At 39.1% G+C, this 24,855-nt stretch overlaps 2 protein-coding genes across 4 annotated transcripts in view; one reads left to right on the top strand and one right to left on the bottom strand.

Annotated features, from left to right (window-relative positions):
- Window positions 1-13,284, top strand: part of TMEM181 (transmembrane protein 181) — a 40,408-nt gene extending 27,124 nt beyond the window's left edge. For both annotated transcript variants that reach the window (XM_060753653.2, XM_060753654.2), the window contains exons 12-17: window positions 1,471-1,573; window positions 2,317-2,368; window positions 3,066-3,145; window positions 3,823-3,912; window positions 5,109-5,175; window positions 9,015-13,284. In XM_060753653.2, coding sequence (XP_060609636.2) covers window positions 1,471-1,573; window positions 2,317-2,368; window positions 3,066-3,145; window positions 3,823-3,912; window positions 5,109-5,175; window positions 9,015-9,093 — 471 coding nt within the window. In that variant the 3' untranslated portion in view covers window positions 9,094-13,284. The remainder of the gene's footprint in view (window positions 1-1,470; window positions 1,574-2,316; window positions 2,369-3,065; window positions 3,146-3,822; window positions 3,913-5,108; window positions 5,176-9,014) is intronic.
- Window positions 13,285-15,671: 2,387 nt separating this feature from the next.
- Window positions 15,672-23,283, bottom strand: DYNLT1 (dynein light chain Tctex-type 1). Of its 2 annotated transcripts, XM_060753655.2 has the most exons (5): window positions 23,132-23,280; window positions 21,231-21,272; window positions 18,285-18,408; window positions 17,965-18,042; window positions 15,672-16,050 (listed from the first exon to the last, which is right to left on the bottom strand). In XM_060753655.2, exons 1-5 carry the CDS (start codon window positions 23,156-23,158, stop codon window positions 15,980-15,982), a joined length of 342 nt encoding a protein of 113 aa, XP_060609638.1. In that variant the 5' UTR covers window positions 23,159-23,280; the 3' UTR covers window positions 15,672-15,979. The 2 variants fall into 2 exon arrangements, with proteins under 2 accessions (XP_060609638.1, XP_060609639.1); XM_060753656.2 differs by lacking the exon at window positions 21,231-21,272 and having other exon boundaries at window positions 23,132-23,283.
- Window positions 23,284-24,855: the final 1,572 nt, after the last annotated feature.

Genomic DNA, 24,855 nt, shown 5'->3' with positions numbered 1-24,855 from the left:
CTCTCAAAGGAACATGAGGGGGAGCCCCTTATCCTGGGCCTAGCTGACAGTCTTCATTAAGAGGACTGGGATTAAGTGTAAGCATATACATAGAATGACTTGAATTCATAGTCACACCATTGCAAAATGGAACCATGCCATGTGCTGAATTTTGGAAGGTGATAGGAAGTGAGTTAAGAGAATCCAGTTTCATGAGCAAGTTTCTGAGTGTATACACATTTGAATCCAAGCTGTTCTCTCCATTTTGGAAATGTCAATGCTTTGATCAAGGAGAGGCCGAATATAGTTTGCTTGGCTAACAAGTCCTTTGAGGAGTAATATAGTTTTCTGCATGTAAACTAGGACTGATCTATCTCTGTGTGGCATTGCTGGTTGCATATTGAAGTGTGTGTGGCTTGTGTACATTCCAAAAGTAATAATAAATAATCTTTGATGTTATTTGATCTGCTTTCATTGATTTGTTTCATTGCAACTGACAGCAATGATGAAGAGCTGTTTTAGCTCTAAATGCTATCCTCTCTTCATGAGGGAGCACAGGGTTCTGTGTGCACTCTGGTTGTGTGCATATGTCAAGTCACTGGATCCTGGGAATAATGGAGTTTGGACCCTAGTACTCCTGGAGGGAAGAAGGTCAAAGAAAGCTGACATAGAACATTAGGCTTTCTTCTTCCTGATTGTGCAATACAGAATTTCTGAAAGCAGATGAAACTGTCTCTAGAAACAGTGGCCTCAGTGTATAGTGCAGAGAGGTAGGAATTGGGACAAATCTCCATGAATGCATTTCTCCTTATGAGCCAGTATGAAAGATCTACTGGGGAGGCCCTGCTCTTACTCCTGCCACTGTCTCAAGCACGGTTGTTGGGGATGAGGGAGAGGGCTTTCTTGGTGGTGGCCCTTCACTTCTGGAATGCCCTTCCTAGGGAACTAAGACAGGTCCCATCACGCTCCTCTTTCCGGTGGTTTCATCAGGCCTTTGATAAGGACTAATCCCAGGTCTGATGCCCCAGGACCAATGCCCTCGACCTCTAGTAAAAGCCCAACTAGCACCTTGTTCGTTCCCTCATTCCTTCTCCATATCATGACACTGGTTTCTGGCCTTCAAAATTGCAAGAAGGCCCTGGGAAAAGTAGCCCCAGGCCCTTCCCTGGGCAGAAATCAGTTGCACGCCCTGCACTTTACTCGTTCCCCTGGCTTCATTACTTCTTTAGGAACTCTGATCAGCCCTTTCAACCTGGGGCATTTGCACAGTGGTTATGAAATTGGTTTGTTTTAATGTATAGGATTTTGTTAACAGATTATGTTTATGTTTTAATGGCTACTCTGTATGTTTTATGTTGCCTGTGGAAAAGGTGGTATATAAATAAAGCGGTATATAAATAAAGTTTTTATTATTATTATTATTATTATTATTATTATTATTATTATGTTTAGTGACATCAGGGTAATATTAGTACACCGTCTTTGTTACAGGGAATGAAAATCTTCTTCCTTGTGGTAGCAATTGTGTACATTTTGTACCTTTTGTTCCTGGTCATCAGAGCCTGCTCAGAACTTCGTAACCTGCCCTATGTTGGTAAGCTCAGTTTTGTGCCTGTTACTGCTTTTGTGGAGTTGTCCTGACAGATTGTTCACTCACTTGGGGATGGAATGAAGTTTGTCAATTTCCAGATGGAATTTCAAACCCTGCAAGAAACTTAAGTGGGAAGAAACAGCACATTCCTGGCACAACGGTGTAGTTTTTGAGAACTGCGCAGTTTTTGACATCTACACAAGAATGTGAAAATCTGCTCAAATTTCCAGCAGAACATTTGCAACTGTCTTTTTAATGTACTTTGAACAGAAATCTACACAGTTTCCCAAGGTGGGAGTGGGACTGGGGAACAGACCTTTCACTCAATTACATTGTAGTTCTCTTTGTACCTTGGGGAAGACACAGAACTGAATTGCACATCATCAAGCAACATGATGCAGTGTTCGAGATGCAGCCTTTGATGGTTTGAAAGCCAAGTAAATCAAATGTTATGTGGAAGGAAAGGAAATTTGGGCCAACTAAATTTTATCCCTACATTATTTTGTTACAACATTGCTGATTTTGCATAACATTTTTGCTGTGCAACATTTCTGTTGTGAAACTTTTCTTTTTTAAATAAAAGTAGCAACATTGCTGATTTGGCACACAGCCCAAGTGTGCAAAATCTGCAATGACACACAACAAATAGCTACATGACTTCATTGTGCAGCATTGGAGAAATCAAGATTTACCCACTCATAGTGTCACATTCAGATAACTTCTTTCTCTCTCTCCCTTTTCCTCAGATCTCAGGTTGAAATTCTTGACTGCACTGACATTTGTTGTGCTTGTCTTTAGGTAAGATCCTACATTTTCAGCAAGCTGAATTCAAGGATGAAAGATTATAAATAATGTCCATAATATGGTAGCTGACCTTTGTGAGACCAATTTGGAGACGGGTGATCAAAATGGGCAAAAAAACAAAGGTCTTTCAGCAGTATTTTTTGGTGTTTACAAAATAATGTAGAGAAGGAAGTGGTTAGTAACACTCTTAAGGTTATGTAATTTGCAGCTTTTCTTCAGAAGATATGAGAGGGGAGGTATATCAAGTATTAAATTAGACCCCAAAGGTCACACACCCAGTATGTCCTTTGGGGTTACTGGATAGAAGGTGGTAATTGAAAGTAGAGCCATACATTTGGGGTTTTCATTTCAGAATACAAAAATAATATAAATGCACAGTATGTTGTACCATATCCTCAGTTAATGACACGTTTTTGGGAAGGGAAACATACTTTTACAGATATTCTCTTAGTGGCCATACAGCCTGGAAACTCACAGCAACCTAATATTGTTTAAAGTTATATATCAACAACTAGCATATGGTCTTGGGTGATTTACAAATGCAAATCAGGAAACTAGGAAACAAAATAGTGTGTAACACAGAACTTTAATATTTTTTTGTGAAATGTGTTTGATTTGAAAAAATAATTATGAAGTATAGTGTGATCCTTTATTTCTTGTCCCTTTTTCTTGCCTCCCCTTCTCTTTACAGCATTGCTATACTTTATTTGCGTTTTGGAGCACAAGTTCTACAGGACAACTTTGTTGAACTCTCAACTCATTATCATAATTATATCCTTTGACTGTGATATCCTGTTACTTTAATCAAACTGTGTGTGTGTGTCGGGGGAGGGGGGTGGTGGACAGGACAAAATGAGGAATTTTGCATGAGTGTCTGCATTTTAAATTTAGAAATCCCATAGTCAGTTTTCCCTAGAGTTTGTATTTTTTGCCTCTGTTCACACGAAGTAAAATGTCAGTTCAAGTTGTTGTAATAGATACTGTGGATTATGACATAATGATAGACTCTTTAAAGCAAACAAGAGACGAATAAAAACCCTTCAAAAAGTGCCATGTCAAAGAGGTTGAAACTGGGACAGTACGTTATTAATTGAAATCCTTCAGGAAACCAGCTGGTAAAGGAAGGGGCGTCTGATGCCACGGGGCAGGCAGTGAAAAGACCTCCTCCTCCTATCCCAGCTTTAGACAACTTGGATAGTGAGGGAAAGAGAGGCATGGAAACCTCCATAGATCTTTGTGAACAGGTGGGTTCATATGTTTGTGTAGGTTAGATCAATGTAATCTTCATTTGCAAGGTAGACAGTGGATATACCATAATATTATGAAGGGGACTACTTTTCCAAGGGGGTCCGTGCAGTACCCAGAGTAATTTTTAAGCTCAGAAAATATAATTTGGTTGGTGAAGGGTCAAAGGTGAAACATACTGTTATATCCTTGACTATTATTACCTGCAGAATTCTTGTCCTTTTACGGGCTACTGAACTTCTATCTATACACTTTAGCCTTTGTGTATTCTCCGTCAAAAAATGCCCTGTATGGTAAGCTAAACTTGATTCTTTCTTCTTGCCAAGTTATGTTGTGAAAAATAGTATCTCATTGTAGGAAGTATTCCACCATTAGCCTTTTTATCCCTACTGGGTGCCTTTCCATATAGTAAGTAACTTTATTTTTACATCCCACCTCCATCTCCCAGAAGGGACTCAGGGTGGCTTACAAAGGGACAAGCCTGAAAAATATAGCAAAATTGGAACTGCCTTGCAGGGCGGTCATCCATTTTGACATCATTTCTTTTATTGCCTACCTATTTGTAAACTAAAGAATGCAGCAACATGCTTTTCCCATTTTTTGAACTTTAGACATGAAACACATAAGACAGTAATTTAAAAAGTGTGACCTTCAGCCTACATGCAGCCACTCAAGGCTCTTTCAGTGCCTCTCTCTCTCAATTTCAATTCCAGGTGAAGTCTTTTTCTAACAACAGGTTATGAACCAAAAATTGATCCAGGTCATTTCCCATTGTAAAAAACAAACAAAAAAAGAGAGACTTTTCTTAGGTCTAGACTGGCCCAAGGGCACCAAAACCTCAGAGTGTGGAAAATTAGCTTCATGATTAGATAACCTTTTGGCACATAGTCTGTACAGGTTTCCTCATGTACTAAAATGGATTGGAGTTAGAGCTTTGAAATTCCAAATTCGAAAAGTTGTACATAGCTATCTGGATTGATTTTGTTTTCCTAACAAGATTTTGTTAATTAAAAGTCATATAATGATTGGGGGGAAATTAATGATGCAATTTAGTTAGATTAAAAAGTAACTACTGTAGAAATATAAAAAGTGTTTTACCTGTTTGTGGAAAAATAATGAGTACTGTCTTGGTCTTGCCTTTGGGAGAAGGAACTTCCATAGCCACTGAAAAGGCCCTTTTGCATTGAAGTCAAGGACAATTTAAAGGTTGGAAGTTAGCCCATAAAATTTATGAAGGAGCTGATAACAAAGTGTTTTGGTTTTTATTTCAGGAATTTGTTCATGTTTTACTTTGTGTATACCTCTAATAATAAGCTACAGGAAAAAAAGTTGCAATAAACAGGGTTTGGGGTGTTCACTAAATGGGACAGATATATGACAACGAAGAAGAGGAATATATTTAAAAGGCTTTGATATACTTTATGTATTTTCACCCCAATGAGGAGTGCTGTATCTTTAAAAATGGACCCCGCCCTGCAATCTCTTTCAGAGTCTCAGTTGAAAGACAATCCTGCGTTTTCCATGCTGAATGATTCAGATGATGACGTGATTTATGGGTAAGTATTGTTAACAATAGTTTCACTGATCTTTAAGTGAAAGAAACCCGCAAGCAAGGATGTTGAATTGTTTCCACATTGTAAATTTTCTGCCAGTTTGAAACATCAGGAGACTGCTATGGCTATATTTTGTGATTAAGATTGAGAAAATGGTGGTGGTGGTAAGGGTGAGATAGTGTCAGTTTAGTTTATTATATTTTTCATTCATGGTGGTCCTGCATCTCATTTTATGTTTCAAACAACCCTTGTGAAGGAGACTGAACTGAGAATGTGTTTTGTTTTGAATGTGATTTTCCTGCTTCTTGGCAGGAGATTGGATTGGATGGCCTATGAGTTCTTTTCCAACTCTATAATTCTATTATTTTTTTTACTGTTGAGATATATTGGCTCATCTGTGATCTCCATTTTGTTCTCATGTCACAAGAACACCAGAAAAACCATGCCGGATCAGACTAAAAGTGTGTCTGGTTCATACAATGTTCAACAACACAAAACTCCCTTTCTTGTGAGTGAGTAACTGCTTAGATCTTACTCACTTATGGGAGAAACATCAATTTTTGTTTCATTATGCATCTTTTAAATTTGCCTGAAGCTGAATCTTATTTGCCATTGAGGTGTCCATTCCTTCAGTTTGAAGAGGTCCTCTTGGAGCTCTTCAATCTGGTTTTACTCCCAAATTATTTAATGTCATTAGAAAACGTGTCCATTTCCCTGCATAATCTTAATTAAAGGCCCTATCTATACAGGCAATTTAATGCAGTTCCAAACCAGTGCTGAAAAATGTGGTTTTGCAGTGCAGATTATTACATAGGAAATCCTGAAACCACTTTGAAGCCTGGATGATGATTACACCCAAACTACAAAGCACTGATGCATACTAAGGACTTTCGTTGACATTTTTGTGGCAATTCGTTGTTGTTTGGCCTTTAAATGGTCAGTTTGGATGGGGCCTAAATCATTTATGAATAAGTTCAAAATCACAGTTCCCGGACATCCCTAAGGGACTCCTCTTCTCATCTTCCTCCATTGTGAAAAAATGAATACTCTTCTTGTTCTTTATCCAGTTTCTGATCCACAAGAAGACCTCTCCTCCCACCTATTGCCAACAAAATTTGATGAGGGACTTTGCCAAAAATCTTTTGGCCATCCAAGTAAATAGTGTTCATTTACCTTGTCCATACTATTTGCAAGTTTAGTAAACAAGACATTCCAGAATTAATGTTGTTCCTTTTGTAGCAGATCTTACTCTGCTATTTGCTTAAGAGTTTAGCATTTTATTGCATTCGCCACCAGTTTACCTGAACACGCATTAAATTAACTGTTATGTAATTTCTCAACTCTCACCAGTACCCCTTTTAAAATTGGTTTTACATAATCCACCTCCAGGATCCTTTCAAAGGTAGCATCATGGTGGCCACTCTCCAGTCCACTGATGCAGAGACATCATGAAATATAACAAACATGTTGTGTATTTTAGATGATCTGTAATTCCACATTTAACTTCTTCAGCTTCTTGGGTTGATGCCATCTGGAACCTGGTGATTTCTATTTCTAATTTGTCATGAAGATCTGAAATGTCTTGTCTTGTCACCACAGTTTTCTTGTCACCACAATTTTCATTAGTGCCTTGTCCTCTCCTCTCAAAATGATTTGAGCATCTGCCATATATTTTCTGAAGAGAGATGCAAAGAATTCATTTATCCTTTGTAATCTTGTTTACTACCCCTCTCATTCCATTGTCATCAAGCTGTCTTACTGCCTTCCTACTTTACTTCCTGCTCGTAATTTATTTAAAGATTTCTTAATTGCTGATCTTAATGCAATTAAGGAGTGATGGATTAAGGAGGTGAGGAGCTGTGGTCTTCAAAAACCCATTTTCCCTTCCTAATTGCAGGCTTGCATTTCCGTTGCGTCATTTTGTATTCCTTCGTGTCTACCTCATTTGAGCAAGGTATCTGGTTTCTGAAAGGAACCTTTTAATTTCTAATATCTTCCTTCCTTTAAAAAAATCCTTTTACACTGCCTTTTCTTACTTGCGGTGTACATTCTACAGTATCTGAGTCTATTATTTTTCACATTAATTTTTGACATCTTTCCTTCTTACTTTCTGCTCCCTTAAAATATAATTATATATCCACCCTTCTACTTTTAATTACCTTGAGTCTCTTATTGAATTCATGACTAGCCCATAAGCATTTTGAAACTTAACCTTGCTAACATTTCTGTTCATCTTCCATTTTATTGATTCTCTTGTTTTGGATACCCTTCTTCTTCTGATGCATTTGACATCAATTAATATATTTTATTATTTTATTGGTATTTCCTCACACTTTTCCTAGTAGTCCTGCTACACTTACGTCCCTTGGTGAGTCCTACTTAAGTCTGGCAGTTCTTTACTTTGGATCAGCGTTTCTCAACTTGTGGGTCGGGACCCCTGGGGGGGTCACGAGGGGATGTCAGAGGGGTCGCCAAAGACCATCAGAAAACATAGTATTTTTCTGTTGGTTGTGGGGGTTCTGCATGGGAAGCTTGGCCCAATTCCCTTGCTGATGGGGTTCAGAATGCTCTGTGATTTTAGGTGAACTATAAATCCCAGCAACTTCAACTCCCAAATGTCAAGCTCTATTTTCCCCAAATTCTACCACTGTTCACATTTGGGCATATTGAGTATATGTGCCAATATTTGCTCCAGATCCATTATTGTTTGAGCCCACAGTGCTCTCTGGAGGTTGGTGAACTATAACTCCCAAACTCAAGGTCAATAACCACCAAACCCTTTCAGTATTTTCTCTGGGTCATGTGTGCCAAGTTTGGTTCAATTCCATCGTTGGTGGAGTTCAGAATGTTCTTTGATTGTAGGTGAACTATAAATCGCAGCAACTACAACTCTCAAATGACAAAATCAATTCTCTCCCCCAACCCCACGTAACGGATATTTGTGCTCAATTTGGTCCAGTGAATGAAAATACATGCTGCATGTCAGGTATTTACATTTCAATACATAACAGTAGCAAAATTACAGTTATGAAGTAGCAATGAAAATAATGTTATAGTTGGGGGTCACCACAACATGAGGAACTGGATTAAGGGGTCACGGCATTAGGAAGGATGAGAAACACTGCTTTAGATCATTTTGTGCTACATTATTACAATGATTTAGGATCCCATTCTTGGACAAGGTCTGAAAAACTTGTGAGTGATGAAAGTATGATTGTTAAGGGGTGGTATTTGCATTTCCCCTTGTGCTAGAGATTGTGCATGGTGTGTGTTGGGGACTCTCACTAAGCCACTTCTTGATTGATGGGTACCTGCTGCTCAGAACTTGGAGAATGGGGACACTCGCAGTCCCTTTTGTGTCTGTACATGAGCTGTTTTCTAATTTATGGTGACCCTAGATACTACCATGGCAAGATTTGTTCAGAGAGAATTTGCCTTTGCTTTTCTCTAAGACAGTGGTTCTTAACCTATGGGTCCCAGATGTTTTGGCTTTCAACTCTCAGAAATTCCAACAGCTGGTAAACTGGCTGAGATTTCTAGGAGTTGTAGGTCAAAACAGCTGGGGACTTACTGGTTGAGAACCACTGCTCTAAGGCTAATAGAGGAAAGCCCAAGATCACCCAGTGGCTGAGTGGGAATTCAAAACCCAGCTTCCCGATTTGTAGTATAATGTTGAAATGACTACACCATACTGGGTTTATGTATAGGGAACATAAATATGTAACAGTCATAAATGCGTAACACAAGATTACACATTTTTAACCACCAAAGAGAATTTGGGTCATACTTCTTAAGTTGCTTCTTATGTTGCACTGTTTTCAAATAAACATGTTTCCAAACAGGAGTGATTATGAAGAAATGCCTCTTCAGAATGGCCAAGCTATCAGAGCGAAATTCAAGGAAGAATCGGACAGCGATTAAAGTTTCCATTAAAGTGACCTTCTGTATGAAAAGTAGAAGCAGTGTTGATTTTTCCTGTGTTTCTGCCATGTCTACAGTTAACCAAGGCTATTCTTCTGTGGAAATACTTCCTGTTTCTCCTTCTGTGTTTACAAATTTCAAAGTTAAATGTGTGTAGGAGGGAGAGTTTTAGATTTTATAAAACATATTTTGTGGTTTTATGAAACCCAAAAGCACTAACTGTACAAAAGAAAAAGACATGTGTAGGATGCCACCAGATTCTTCAGCCCAAGAGGCCTTGAGGTTAATAGTTCATTCTGATCCATGATCACATGAGTTTCATAGTTGCTTCACAACCATTATCCTGGAAGTCATATTCAAGAATATGCCCTTTTAGCTGGAAACTGGGTGGGATAGAGGAGGAAACAGAGTAAAAAAATATTCAGATCACAAACCTGCCTAGAGATGGAGATCTTATTTCAATGAGGGAGAGCTGACAGGTAAGAATCACAATTGTGATTATACTTTGCTGTGACTTAGGTTCATGAAGTAAGCTATATTTTTCCCGAGTTTGTGAGCAGTGAACAGTGGTTCAGTCTTTTCTGAGACTAATGTATGTATATATAAAATAAATAATAATAATATAATCACTCAAAATAATCTGAGCAAGAGAATTGTTCCAAGATTCTTTTTCTTAAAATATTTAAATTAAATCATTATACTGAATATCTTAGTAAAAACATAGCCTTGTTACCTAAGTATATTCTGTACATGCAGATTTTTATAGGCTAGTTTTTTAATGAAAGGGAACAATTGTACCTTACACACACAGTTTTATAATCCCCCCCCCCCCCAATATAGATATAGTACTCTTGCCATTAAGAACCAGTGGCATAGAAGCAAGCTCATAATGTGTGTTGGATTAGTACTTAAGTCATGTATGTAAGTGGAACTTCATTTAAGGGAGCAAGATCCAAAAATTGTTGTTTTGTCATTTTGTTAGGCTAATTTTTGCATTGGCAAATGAAGGTACAAATTGCACAGTAATCTTTTGGTCAGTGTGCTGGGAATGACTCCCTGGGTGAAGGGAACATGTGGAAGGTGCTTGAAATAGTCTTTGCATGATGGCAGTCCCATGTGCTGACTGTAATGTGTAAGGTTCGTCACAGTGCATGAGTACAATGGGAGCCAGTTGCTCTTCACTTTCCTGCAATGGAATGGCATGGTGAAGGATCTGTATAGTAGCACTGAGTTTGCTCAGAGTTGTGTCAAAATTAAATCTGAGCCTTTTTGGATTCTGCTTTGAAGCAAACTTTGATTTGAGCTCCCCAACCCCCACTCCAGACATGCTTTAAAAGGCTGCTGTTCTTGTGTGGATACATTCTTTTCTCGACTGTGCTTGCATTTTACACTACTGAACATGACAAGGCTTACAAAAATGGTGTTGTCAGTCACCATTTGTTGGGCATGTCTCTTGTCTCCCGTCTTGGTGGCCTTGGTTCCAAACAGATCCTGTGAATCAGTATCACAGAGGATTAACTTTACTCGGTAGTTTCCACATACCTCACAAAAATATCTCTGTGATTTCAAAACCGCACTTCTTATTCATGAGTTATACTACAAGGTGAGATGAAATCCACCAAGATCTTAAGAAGGGTGAATGTAAAAGTTCATTTCTGCTGTTCACACTTGAATGATTGCAAATTTATGTCTGTTCCTTTCAAATATTGCACTCAAGCAGCAAAACAGACTACTCCACATTTCATTCTGCGTTCAAGTCACAAGTTGTAGACAGACAGAAGGTTATACGTGGTTAGGAAGTTCTTGCCTTTGTTCAAATGGAAGGCATGGGACAAGTGGACTCCCAACTGAGTTCAAAGGGGAAAAGGCTGAGCATGCCCACAAGATGGTGCGTGCTTAACTTTGGATCCCACAAACAAAAGTATGTAATAAGTGATATCATGAGGCAACTAATATATTATGAAGGTTTACTTCATTTTTGCTAGTTTTTGTCTACACTGGTCCTAAAGCTATGACAATGTGTTGTTGCATATCGGAAGCCCTAAATCTTTAATGTTACGATCAGCTCAGTTTGAAACATCACTTTGGCTGAAAGACTGATGTTGGGCTAAAATCATTTCAGCTACCTTTGTTCTGTGGTGTTTAACATATTAGAGTGCTAGTATACAGTTAACCTATTGTTGTTGTTTTTTACAGTAAATTAAAGCCAAAAAAGAAGAGTATATATTCAAATGTGTTACAAAAAGAACTGGGAAAATTATGTATTTTTTCCAAGTCTTTTTTACTACTTTATGTTTACTCTTGGTAATCATGTGTAAAAAATCGTGCTGCTTGCCATTGATGTATGCATTCCTTCAAATTGTTGTCTTTGTTTTTCTAAGTTTTTTAAAAATTTGATTTTGCTTGACATTCCAGGTTGTTTTTCCCTCGTTTATGTCTACAGAAAATGAATGGATTGCTGAATTCATTTCCTTATTAAATGTCTCTCAATTAATTATAAGTACAATTTTTTTAAGCTGGTTAAGGTATATTGATTTTTGCAGAGGAATTTTAAAACCTGCTTAGTTATTTCCCATTAAGTCAATGAAATTTCAATGTGCTTAACTCTGGCTTCATTATATTGCTCATATAGCAGTATTTTGTGCCAAAAAACTAAAATTTATAAAATTATTTTATTGTACATTTCATCTTGAAATTCATTTTCTAGATTGGGTTCTTGAAAGGTTTGAAAGACAATGCTCAAATTGTGTACCTTTTTCTACAAGGAAGGAATCCTTGAAGTATAGGTGAATAAGCTGCATTTTAGTTCAGAAAGCTTTTTATGGGAAGAAAATGTTTTATTGATGTTGCCAATTTGTTAAACATGTCAACACAAAAGGCCATTGCTTAATGTTTCATGAATGCAAGACGCCTCTAAAAAAACAGGAGCATTGTTCTTGCTGTTTGATGTGCTGAGGTGTATTTCTAATTTATACCTATTTCTCTTTGTTCCTGATATAATCATGTTCACATTTGTATTCTCATTGCGATTTTATCATTAAACCTGTATGGATAAAATGATATGAAAATCGGAATTGTTATCTCTGAAGTTGACCAAAGTCTTGAATTAACGGAAAGGCATTCTCAATTCCAGTAAACCTAAGAATGGTCAGTTGTACTGAACGTTCTCGGTTTCAGATTTTTAATAGAAACTAGACATTTTGATGAAAATCAATGGCCTAAAGGCAATATGAATATTCATCTTATAACAATCCTGGTCATTGCCACTAGTTTTGTCTTGTAGGAGCTCCTCCTGTTGCTTTAGTGTCCTTCTCTTTGTGCCTGCTGCCTCTTTGTTCCTGGCTCAGTCAGGATAATGTAATGAAGGAGTTCAGTATCATAGCTGCCATCTAGCCAATCAGATTTGTCTGTGATGACAATTGAAACAAATGATTTTTTTTTTAATTTAAAAACCAAAATCTAGAATCTTTTCATTAATAATTTAATCTGGCCTCTAAATGTAACCCAGTAGAACTGTATGATTGTTAACAGATTATAACAGTTTTATAACAAGATAGAACAATTGAGGGGAAAAAACCCTAAATTTTGCTTTAAGCATGACAGTCATAGTCTGATCCTTGGCAGGCTAACTTGGAAGCAAGTTCAGTGGGATTACTCCTACATAAAGGGCAAAATCTTGTGGCCTTCAAATGACAATATTTTAGACTGGTGACTGAGCAAAAAAAGTTGTTGGATTAAATGGTATAGTTCTTTATGTTACGTTTTGTAACCCTATTTTTCTATTGTGCGCATAATTAATATGAAGAAGTCCTGACATCACAGTATGACTGAACCTGATACTTGTAAATAGATGTAAAAAGAAGTAAATCCCTAGAAAATATTTTACACCAAAATATGGCTAGAGCATTTTCAAACGGGATGTTCCTGATACAGTTTTGCTTCTCAGTATGGTTTATCCTAATGTGTCATCTTCATGCTTCAGGGGAAATGCTGTTTGTAATTATGATACCAATGGGCAACATTGGTTATAACATACCCTGAACTACAATCAAAGAGCAAAATTAATATTTACTTTTAGTACATAATTGGGTTTTGAAATGCTTTTGAGATGCTGCATATAATAAAGTCATTGTGCTCAACATGTTCATAACAAATTATTGTGTTCAACATAATAAAAGTTTTATATTGAGACTCTGTACCCACATCAGTTGCATCATTTCCTGCAGATAAATAGCATCATATGTGCATTTTCCTTGTTTGCATGTATAAATTAATCTGTCACTTCACAATAGAGTGATTATTACTCTCTTTTGCAATATACCTTTCATGGGGAAGGGAGTCTATGGAATGGAATAGATCTTCCCCAGAAAAAAGCCACTCAAAATATGCCCTAACCCTCAGATTTTTAGGATATAACTTTGCATCGTGACACTTGTTTTCACCAGCACTGGTCTGTTACCTGCAGGCACATTATGTGGATTTGCATCATAACTAGTGAGAATTGAGGCATAGGTGAGTCAGGAGACATGCACAGGAATGTGTAATGCAAAGTTGATAGTACCGGAGGAAAGAAAACCAAGTAAATGGTTAAAATGTCTATAGAAAATGGGGCCAAAATACAACATACACTAGAAATAATGTTTCAAGAGTTTGTGCACCACTTTGATAGCTCTTTAAAACAAAGTAAATGCTGCTTTAGTTCTGTCATTCTTATTCATCTGTTTTATCTTTCATCTCTTCAGAACAGCATTTAGTTAAGATTGCATCTTAGTCTTACATTGAATATGAAACATTATAGTACAGGATACAAAATGAAAGCATGGGCTTGTATATGACTGGAGGATAGTCATAAAACCAAAGAACTTTTACAGTTCTCATTCTGGAATATGGAAGTTAGGAACTGGCATGATGCTGAATTTTCTGTGACAGCCAGGAAGAGACACTGTCAGTTCAGAGAGAATGACTCTGGGGCTCACTTCTTCCAAGCACCATTTGAGCAGGTGCTATTCAATAACAAGATAGAGTACTGGGAGAGTGCAGAAAGGGACTTGACCACTGCTTGGTGCAGCTGGCACCCAGATACCTGGAAAGGCCCACTGTTGCCAATATCCTGCCCTGTTGCTACAGAAAGGGCTCCTTTTGCTGTGCTTGAAATCTCTGGTCATTTCAACTTCCAAAGGTACTACAGGCAAGTCTCTCATCCTGTATTTATGGCATATCTGGCATCTGTTGGATTATATTGCCAAACAGCTCTTATACTCAAGAAGTTCTTAATTTTTAGGTGGAATTTCCCCCTTCCCCTGCAGTTTGAATCCATTGCTCTGAGTCCTAATCTCCAGAGCAGCCAAAAACAAGCTTGCCCCTCCTCAATGTGACATCCTTTCAAACATTTAAACATAGCTATCATATCCCCTCTGTCTTCTTTTTTCCAAGCTAAACACACCCAGATTCCCAAGTCACTTTTCATAGGACATGGTTTCCAGACCTTTATAATTTTAGTCACCCTCCTCTAAACACATTCTATTTTGTCAATATCTTTCTTGAATTGCAGTACCCACAGCATCCCTGATGAGGCCTAACCAAAGCAGCATAGATCTATAATCTTATTGATATTGCCTAAACTCTCATTGGCTTTTTTAGCGGCCACAGTTGACTCGGCCCCCCTGGTGGCGCAATGAGTTTAACTGCTAAGCTGCTGAACTTCAGTTGAACATTGTGGTGTAGTGGTGCAGCAGGTTAAACTACTCAACTGCTGAACTTGATGACCAAAAGGTTGGCGATTCGAATCCAGGGAGCAGGGTGAGCTCCCGCTATTAGCCCCAGCTTCTGCCAACCTAGCAGTTTAAAAACATGCAAATGTGAGTAGAGCAATAGGTACCACTTTAGCGGGAAGGAAACAGCATTCTATGCAGTCATACCAGCCACATGAACTTGGAGGCATCTATGGACGTTGGCTCTTCGGCTTAGAAATGGAGATGAGCACCACAACCCAGAGTTGGACACGATTAGACTTAATGTCAGGAAAAACCTTTACTTTTACAGTTGATTCGCGTTTACTTCATTCTGCATTATCACTAAATGCTGCCCATTGCTTTATACACTAGAAAAATTAGTTCTAATAAAGCAGTGGGTCCCCAGATGTTTTGGACTTCAACTCCCAGAAATCCTAACAGCTGGTAAACAGGCTGGGATTTCTGGGCGTTGTAGGCCAAAACACCTAGGGACCCACAGGCTGAGAACCACTGTAATAAAGCATTGCCATTTTCTCAAACAGACATTTTTGCCAGAAAAAGGCTGTGCTGTCTACTCATGCTGGAAGTTCTTTAAGGTATGACATTTTATGATATACGTTTGCCTCCTCTTAATTGGGACTTTTATAACATGGGATTCAGCTGTTTACCAAATACTCGGCAATTCTGAATTTTCAATAGATTTGAAAACACGGGAATTAATGTGGTGGAGTTGGACAGATCCTTGGAATAACTGTGTCACTTTCACTTTGGAGTAGGAATGGCACAAGTTAGCCTCCCACCTTCCTCCTGGAGTTTGTATTGGATAGAAACACATGCACACATCCAGAACTTCAATAATTTAATAAACAAAGCTACATTGTGAAAATTAGTCTTACTCAAATCAGTTGAAGTAAAGCTGAAGAAGTGCAGCAAGTTTCAGGTTTTAGCACCTTGAGAAAGAGTCCTTTAAAGTGTTAAGACAGAGAGAGGTTTAGATATGGAAAAAATTGTGTGTTTATGTAACAGCACAAAAATTGCTCTCTCGTTTGCTCACTGGAAGAAAGAAATTATTTTAAAAAACAAGATCTGTTCACAGTTTTAGTGGATGTATGAAATGGAGGTGATGACACAACTGCTGATGAATTCCAAGGCAATCATATTGCAAGTCCAAAGGCACTGACGATACAGTACATAGTCTTGTTCTCCCATCTCACAGTACAGGTTCCTACCCAAAAGAAAAAGCACAACGTTAGATGACCACATTGCAAAAGAAAAATCCAGTAAGTTCTTCTATTAATGCAACAGGAACGCTACTATTGCATTAATAGAAGAACCTTTAGGTCACACTCTAAAAATGGCAGGACCTATATGAAAAGTGTTAACATACCAATCCCAAACCCTTTACTTTCATCAAAATTCTTTAACTCATCACAACTTTTATACTCCTGAAAACAACATGAAATTGGGTTTCATGTGTTTCTCTGCCTGCCTGCATATCTGTCTGCTGTCACTGCCATAGCAGCTGCACAGACACACAATATTTGGCTAGAGACACTCAGGATTAGGAGTAGCAGCAGCTAAGTTACGCATCTTCATGTTGCATGAGTGGTTTTTTTGCCTTTATTTTGGCTTCATAAGAATTTCCCTCATTCTTCCCCATCTTCTTATCCCTCTTTCTCTTTTCACCTACCAACATGCTCCACACACTGATTCCTGGAATGGGGGAGAATGCTGCTGATCCTAAGAGCCTCATACCATAGAGGGTCTCAATAAAAAGTGTGTGATGGTTGGTGACTGGCAGGATGTGCAGGGGAAGAAAAGTAAGACCCTGACAGGAGTTACTACCGAAATATAAAGAGAGGGGTGCATGGAGAACAAAGAAACATTTGCTATACTTGAGAAATTGCCTTATGAATGAGCTGACCCGGGTTGGTGCAGCTAGATGAGAAGCTGGCAGGATTTTTCTTTCTTGGAGATTAATAACTATGATGAGGGGAGGTAAGACTGCCACTTAACAGCTGAGACATGGAAAAGCATCAATTTGCCAATTTTCAGTGGTTGAGATGGGAATCACATTATAGCCAATTAAAAATTTGCATTCCGTAAACAGTATGTGAATATAGTATTTTTCACATCCTATATTGTACTAGATCTAGGTAGCGATTGAGACTTTATTTATTATTATTTATTTATTTACTATTCTTGTATACCGCTGAATCTCAAGCCCGAGGGCGACTCACAGCGGTTTCCAAACAGCTTTAGGCTCCAACTGTGCCATTGTACACATATACATGTCAACAAATTCTGGGGGGGGGGGGGGGGGGGACGAATTTTCCATTTTTGGGAGGGAAAAGCCTACTTTCAGATCTACAAAAGTATTTTCTGAAACACCCTGAAACTGTAGAGCTATATCTCCATTTTTGAACTGAAACTTGCATTTTATAGTATGTGCCCTGCTGGGGAGGGGAGCACTATTCTCTTTCCTGCTCTAAACCAAAGAGGGGTAACTTTATCCATCATGAATGCTGAACTGCATTTCAGGATGTCCACAGGGGCCACAGTCCAGTGGCAGGCAAGCCAAATTCACACCAGTTTAAAACCTAGCTATTAGCAGATTTAGTGGGTTAATGGATAATTTCAAAATAAGAGAGAAAAAACCTGTACAAAAACCATGATATCACCAAATGATGGCATTATGGGAAAGGGGGCATAGGCTTCCAGAAAACCCAAAGGCTGGGCTGGAATTCCAGAAAAATGGGATACAGCACAACAATCAGGCATATCCTGTCCCTGTTCCAATTCTAGTTAGATCGAAGCTAACCCAACACTAAGCCAACTTTTCAAAATTTACATTCATGGAATCTGAACCACATCATTCAGTAATGAGAATTGCTACACTGTTTGGGAGAAATCTCAATTTTATTCTATAACGTATCTTATATTTCCCACCTTGCTGTCCATCATCCACACCTTGAGGTAATAAAGGGATATGTCACTCGCTCTCTGATCACCTTTATCTGCTGAAAATCTAAAGCTTATAACCAAAATGCAAGTGTGTAGAGAGGATTACTTCCACAGGAGACTGCTACCAGTTATACACACAACTTAGAAAAACTAAAAAATATAAATGTTCTTGTACCATCAGCAGAGCTATCCCAGAAGCAAGAGCTTGCTGTATGAAGTCCAGCACCATTCTTTTGCATAATCACACAAGTTACTGTAAAAAGAGAAGAATACTGTTATAAAAAGGCTACATATTGTATTATTTCTGCTTTTAATTGTAAAATTGGATGTATACTTTTATTTTATACCCTTTTAAAATCAAAGCATTACTTTCAAAGGAGTTACTAGAAAAGCATACCCTTCTACCTCACCTCTGCCATTTTAAGCTTTAATGTTCAGTGTTACTTGAACCCATTTTTGTCAAAACCATAGGAGGAAACAAATGCATCAACTCACCAACGTATTTGAATGGTTTCCCGAGCTTTGTTAGCTGGCTTAGAATTTGCTCTACCACACTTGTAGTCCATTGGTTCACTTTGCTGTGCATATATGCATTTCCACCTATTGTACCTTCAATGGCCTACAAAGAACAATAGATTTCTCTTACCATCAACCTCCTGAAGAATTTTAATGTCAAAGTGCTGTTTTAAAATAATGCATTGATTCATGTCAAAAGTTAGAATTGCTACATGAAAGTTTTGTCATGCAATGCAGGCCACACAGGTGATGCCAGGTAACAAAACATGCTTCCAAAACCAATCAACAGACTGTCATTTAGGTGGCATGCTGAACAACAACAAATAGTTTTATTTCAGTCAATGATCACAATCAAAACAAACAGACACCAAGGTAAGTGAAACGCAAATAGAGGCATCAAAACATAACCTGCAAAAAACAAGTGCTAGGAAGCAATGCCAGCCAAGAAACAGCACTAAGCATTTGTGCAACGGAATAGCAATGAGGATAGCTGAGAATCTTTTAAGACGGTGACAACATCCTGCATTGGCAAGCTACTGCTGCAACAACAACAACAACAAAAAACAACAACTTTGGCTGTGATTTTAGGAGACTGGTCAGCCAAAAAATAATCAACATAAAACCTTTCAAGTCTCCCTGATATACTTTGTAAAGTTGGGTTAATACAGTGTTGCTGAATGTCTCAATAGAAAGAGCAGTACAATAAAACATGTCTCACAGTTTCTACCGACTTGGCATCATAGGGACGTAGGTATGCACGATATGGTACACTATTATATCTTCCCTCCAGTACTGCAGAAGGGTGCACTTTAAATTGAGCCACACCAATTGTTTTTCTGTGTATTAGGATTATTAGATTACCTACGTATGCTACAGGAAGAAGAGTCCTCCCACTATCTTTAAAAACAGAAAATTGCAGCTGTTTTATTTTGAACAAGGGACTGTGGGTATCCACTGAATGTAATCATATTCTGCCGTCTCCACTTTTTCTGTAGACTGAATTTTCAGACAAAACTTGGGGGGGGGGGGGGGATATCTGCCAAGTACATTGTGTTTAGTCTTGGAGTGCATGAGTTCTTACACGGTCATTTCAATTTGACAGGTTACCAAAAGTAAAAGATTAGCATTATCTCTATGCTCTTCGATGTATAACATATTTGTTGTATGCACCTATTATCATTGATCATCCAGGAAGTTGCTGCAACAGGGGACTAGTAACAAAACACTGGTGTCTTGGCAACATTACTAGCCACATGAACTCTAGCCACATGAACTCTACAGCTGTAACTCATAACTTATTTTTTTAAGTTAGAGTTGAATGCAGTGGAGCTTAACCTGAAGTACTAACACTAAATGCAGAGTTCAGTCCTACTGATGTCACTGCTCAAGTTCAAGTAGCTTTAAACAGCTTGCAGATTAGACTACGGATAAGGTCATATTACATAAAGCAAAGTCCTAAATTGGATGCACTTAACCATTACAGAGAGAGAGAACATTTTATGAATGCAGTTCTGTGTGGATGGAAAGAAACCAACACAGAATTATAGCTCTCTACTGATTTGGGACTTAATGGAAAACATAGGGGAAAGAGCATTCACAGGTGGTTATATTTAATGGTGCTGGGCCACTAGCAGACAGTTATTCTGCCCATAGGAGATGCTTTCACCCATTCTTAAGAGTTCTCTCTTTTTCCCTTGCCCAAGCCCATCAATTTAGAAATCCTCAAGTCTCTGGATAACATTTTCAAAAGGCTGTGCACTATCTTCCCAGACTGGACCAAAAACCAGCTTTGTCCTACCCTCTTCACATTTCATTGAAAAACCAGGTTATATATTTAAACTAAAATTTTACAGCACTGGTTCTTAACTTGTAGTCTTCCAGATGTTTTGGACTTCAGGTTAGAGAAGCGACGGGTTTGGGATTCTGAGAGCTGGAAGTCCAAAATATCTAGAGGACAATTTTGAAAAGAACAACCTTATAGCACAATAAGCTGCAGACAGAAGGGGAGTTGGAAAAGGGATAAATGGATCTATGTCCATGTTTTGCTCTCCTCTCTTTTAATTTGTGGAAACAACACTGTAGATTATATCCAGCCATATTTTGAATTAAAAATACATATCTAAATATTTCAAAGCAAATTACATGATTAGGCTGAAATCTTTAAGACAAATGACACAGCAGATATCTATGTGAGATTTCCTTAAAACAAAATTAAGATCAATATTTTAAGAACTGGACATTATGATGTCTGTTAAAATATTACACCTGGCATTCTGTTGGTACGTTCCAACTAGAGTAGAGTTAACCAATTGCTGAATGACGAATCAACACATCAGTAAATCTCACTGACTGAAAGGGCTCGCTCTTGTCAGTACTAACAAAAAGATTCAGACTGGCAAGTGGGTATTTCTCCTAGAAGTATACTTAATATTAAAATTTAATAGTATCACCATGGCTGTGCTGTTTGTTGCAAGTCATTTCTGACTTATGACAATATAATATGAGCATATCACAGTATCAAGTTTTGGAGTCCTCTATGCTCACCTCTGCCCAACAGGGTCAAAAGGAGACCCTATTGACACCGCAGCCACCTGTTCCCAGACTCCAGGCCAGATTTCCCTTTAAAGCTGATTTTCTCTTTCCCCGCTTTAGAGAGTGTTACGGAACCAAACCCCTTCTCGTCCTCTCAGGCTGAGAGAGTGTGACATATCCAAGGTTACCCAGCAGGTTTCCATGGCCAAATGGGGATTCAAAACCTGGAGTCCAGAATCATAGTCCAATACTCAAATCTCTATAGCACACTGGCTCTCTCAACCATTTAAAAGTAGCATTTCTTTTCTCCAAATTACAGTTGGGGAAAAATATTGAATGCAGATTTGCTGCAAGATTATGTTCTTATAAAATGTGTCATAAACATTGTCCTACCTCTTTTATGATGTTGCTTACTTCATCCACAATAAACGCAGTCTTTAAAAATAGAAAATAAAAAAATGTGAAACCAAAAGTGCAATTTGCTTTGTGCAAAATTAGCTAAAATATAGTTGCAAGGAAAATAATCAAATCTCCAATGTTAATACATGCTTTACCATTACCTCTCAAATATTGCAGACCAGCAGTGTTACCAATAACTAAGAGAATTGGGCAATTGCTTAATATTAGTGGTTACAGCAATGTAAACCTCTTGCAGAGAAAGAAATTTCAAAGAGCCATGTATGTATCTTACACCCCTACAACCACAGACCAGGTATAGCATTAAAAAGAAAAAGGAGGAGAGGAGTACAGTGGTTCATTTAATACTCTTGGATGTATTTATATATTATTTAAACTATACTTACACATGACCTGATTGTGGCGATCACATATAGCTGCTAGTGGGAAGAAAGGTGAAGGTCTCTGTGGTTGCTCCCAAATAGGGAGGCCAGGATGGCCCCGTTCTTGCTGTCTTTTGGACAGCAGATAAAAATATTTATATTCTACCAAGGTCTTTACAAATGGATGAAAACTGGGTTGTTAAGGCTGTGTGGTGCTGTTTTGAAGATTTTAAAGTTGTTTTGGGTAGTTTCAACACATTTTAATATTGAATGTTTTAATTTACAAACTGTAACTGTATATTTATACTTTGATTGCTGGTATTGTTTTTACCATCTTGATAGCTGCCATGGATGCTGCTATCAGAAGAATGGTGGGATATGAATAAATACTATAATATTATATTAAAAATATTAGATTCCTCATTGGAGCAATGTACAGGGAGCACACAACCCCGTTATGCCAGCTCCGGTGGCTGCCAGCCTGCTACCGATCACAATTCAAAGTGCTGGCTTTAGCCTATAAAGCCCTAAACCAGTGGTTCTCAACCTGTGGGTCCCCAGATGTTTTAGCCTTCAACTCCCAGAAATCCTAACAGCTGGTAAACTGGCTGGGATTTCTGGGAGTTGTAGGCCAAAACACCTGGGGACCCACAGGTTGAGAACCACTGCCCAAAATGGTTTTGGCCAAGCTTACCTGTCGGAACATATCTCTCTGTATGAACCATATCGGAGCTTAAGATCTTCCAGAGAGGCACTATGGGCAAACATGGACCCTCCAGGTGTTTTGGACTTCAACTCCACAATTCTTCAGCCTATGGGCAAACTTGGGCCCTCCAGATGTTTTGGAATTATGGGAGTTGAAGTCCAAAACATCTGGAAGGCCCAAGTTTGCCCATGCCTGGTGTAGATGCACCCTGCTGAACCCCCATCGCCTTTTACAAACCAGGTTTCCTCTTCCCTTTCAAAACGGATGGGTATTGAATGTCTGCCCCTTTGACTGGAGGGGATTACAGAACAAACGTGTTTGGGTTTGCCAATTCAACAAATAAAAGAGTTTTTTTTCAACCCCAGACATTTCTGCTGCTGCTTGAATATACCGTCAGCCCTCTATATCCACAGATCTGCATCCATATATTTATTTAAAGTTGAAAAAGCATACTAATTTGATATAAAAGCCCACATTTTACTCCACTACTGCATATAATGGGGTTTGAGAACATGGAGGGCCCACTGGATTCCTGTGCTACCGGTCTCCTCCCCTTCAGACAGTATGGCCCCTGAAGGAGGACAAAGGGGGCATCCACACTGATGAATTAATGCGGCTACTGGGGAGCCTTTAGGGAAGGGCGAGGAGACGAGCGGAGCCACAATGGGGAAAGGGGCGGGGCCTCCCGCGGCGTCTCCATGGCAACGCCTGAGGGGACTCCACGCGACTAGGCCTTCCTCCCGACCCCGCTCTCCGCTCTCCCCAAAGCGGGAAAAGAGCGCGACAGGACGCCGCTCAAACCCCGTTACCTCCTCCGCAGACTGAAGCTCGTCCATCTTCCGTTTCCCTCCTGAGGCTCCGACGCCGAGCCCGAGCTCCTGACACTTCGGCTGCGGCCGTTACAACCACGCATGCGCACTCAGACAGCCAAGGCGGAGGAACGCCCCTCGAAAGAGAGAGCTCTGCTTCTTGGTCTGCGGCTGCGCAATTGGGACCGCCCAGTGTATGCTCTCAACCAATCATCCGACGCGAGAAGGACAGACAGGGAAATGTTGCTTGGATAGCCAATCGTGTGGGCGTCTGTGCGCTTGCGTAAAGCAATTCCGATTTTTTTTAACCACGCCCTGCTGCATGTTCCTTTGTGTGTATGTGGCACACGCAACATAAACTAAAGAAGTCGGCATATTTCGTGACCATAGAGATATATAGTATAGAGTTATTGATCATAGAGAAAATCAAAATAGATTAGCACTTCTTGTCAATAGAAATTGAAAGGTTGGAGCTGTACAGTATCTACACTTCAGAATTCATGCAGTTTGGCAGCAAGTTAACTGATATGGTGCAATGCTATGAGATTTTGGGATTTGCAGTTTGGTAGTTATTTATTTATTTATCGAGTCATTAGCCAACCAGTCATTTATATTACATTTCTAACAGAACAAAGCAAACAAACAGACAAGATACAAAAATACAAAATACAGAATACAAAATTTATGAGGTCTTTTTTGCAGTTTGGTGAACCACCAGCCTTCTGATGCAGAGAAGGCTAAAGGCCTTGTAAAACTGCACCGGGACTGTGGCTCAGCTGGCTGGGAGTCAGATGCAGTAAGATCACTACAGACCAAAAGGTCATGAGTTCGAAGCCAGCCCGAGTCGGAGTGAGCTTCCGACGAATTTGCAACCTTTGCAGCCCGAAAGACAGTTGCATCTGTCAAGTAGGAAATTTAGATACTGCTTATACAGGGAGGCTAATTTACGATGCCATAAAAATATCTAGCAAGCTTGCAAAGAATGAGGAAGTACTTCATCAGTGTTACAAATGGACGGTGAAGCGACAGCTCCCCCGGTGGCCAGAATACCCTCAAGTAAAGCTGGAATGTTAAATAGCCTCTATGTGTCTGTCTATATATGTTGTGTGTCTATATAAAATATCGATACAAAACATCACGAGACAAGTATAGGGCAAACAATTGTAACAAATCATTAAACATCAGTATAACAATCATTAGCGCCTCAACAGTAAAATCAGAATCCAGTCTCATCATCCATTATTCCGTATTCCTATGTTCAATTACACTGTTTAATCAAATGCTTGTTTGAACAGTCAGGTCTTCACTTTCCTCCGAATGATAGCAGGGAGGGGGCCGATCTGATATCTGCAGGCAGGGCATTCCACAGCCGAGGGGCCACCACTGAGAAGGCCCTGTCTCTTGTCCCCTCCAAGCGCGCCTGTGATGCAGGTGGGACAGAGAGCAGGGCCTCCCCAGATGATCTCAGTGTCCTAGTCGGTTCATAGGAGGAGATGCGTTCGGAGAGGTAAGTAGGGCCAGAAAGCAGGGGCTTGGGCCCCTTCTGACACCCAAGCAATGCTGTATAGATATGCTAGTTGACCATATAAGGCAGTTTTAAACTCCTTTATGTGGCAGTGTAGATCCAGCCAAAGTCTATCAGTCCAGGATGTCTTAGAAGAAGGCACGGTTCAAAATGTAGGTGTCCTCCAGTGCCGCTAACTGTCAAATGTTGCCGGAAAGCC

The sequence above is a fragment of the Anolis sagrei genome, chromosome 1 (genome assembly GCF_037176765.1).
Source record: "Anolis sagrei isolate rAnoSag1 chromosome 1, rAnoSag1.mat, whole genome shotgun sequence".
In the NCBI taxonomy this organism is placed as follows: Eukaryota; Metazoa; Chordata; class Lepidosauria; order Squamata; family Dactyloidae; genus Anolis; species Anolis sagrei.
Note: the sequence above shows the minus strand (reverse complement) of the source record. Positions and strands in the feature narration are given on the sequence as shown.

Bases quoted from the DNA above. Each gene is read 5' to 3' on its own strand.
- DYNLT1 (XM_060753655.2), bottom strand. From the start codon at position 23,158: ATGGACGAGCTTCAGTCTGCGGAGGAG. The intron at 18,043-18,284 runs GTGAGTTGATGC...CTCTTTTTACAG, and splicing joins GAAACCATTCAAATACGTTG to TAACTTGTGTGATTATGCAA. The intron at 16,051-17,964 runs GTACAAGAACAT...TCTTTTGGGTAG, and splicing joins CTGGGATAGCTCTGCTGATG to GAACCTGTACTGTGAGATGG.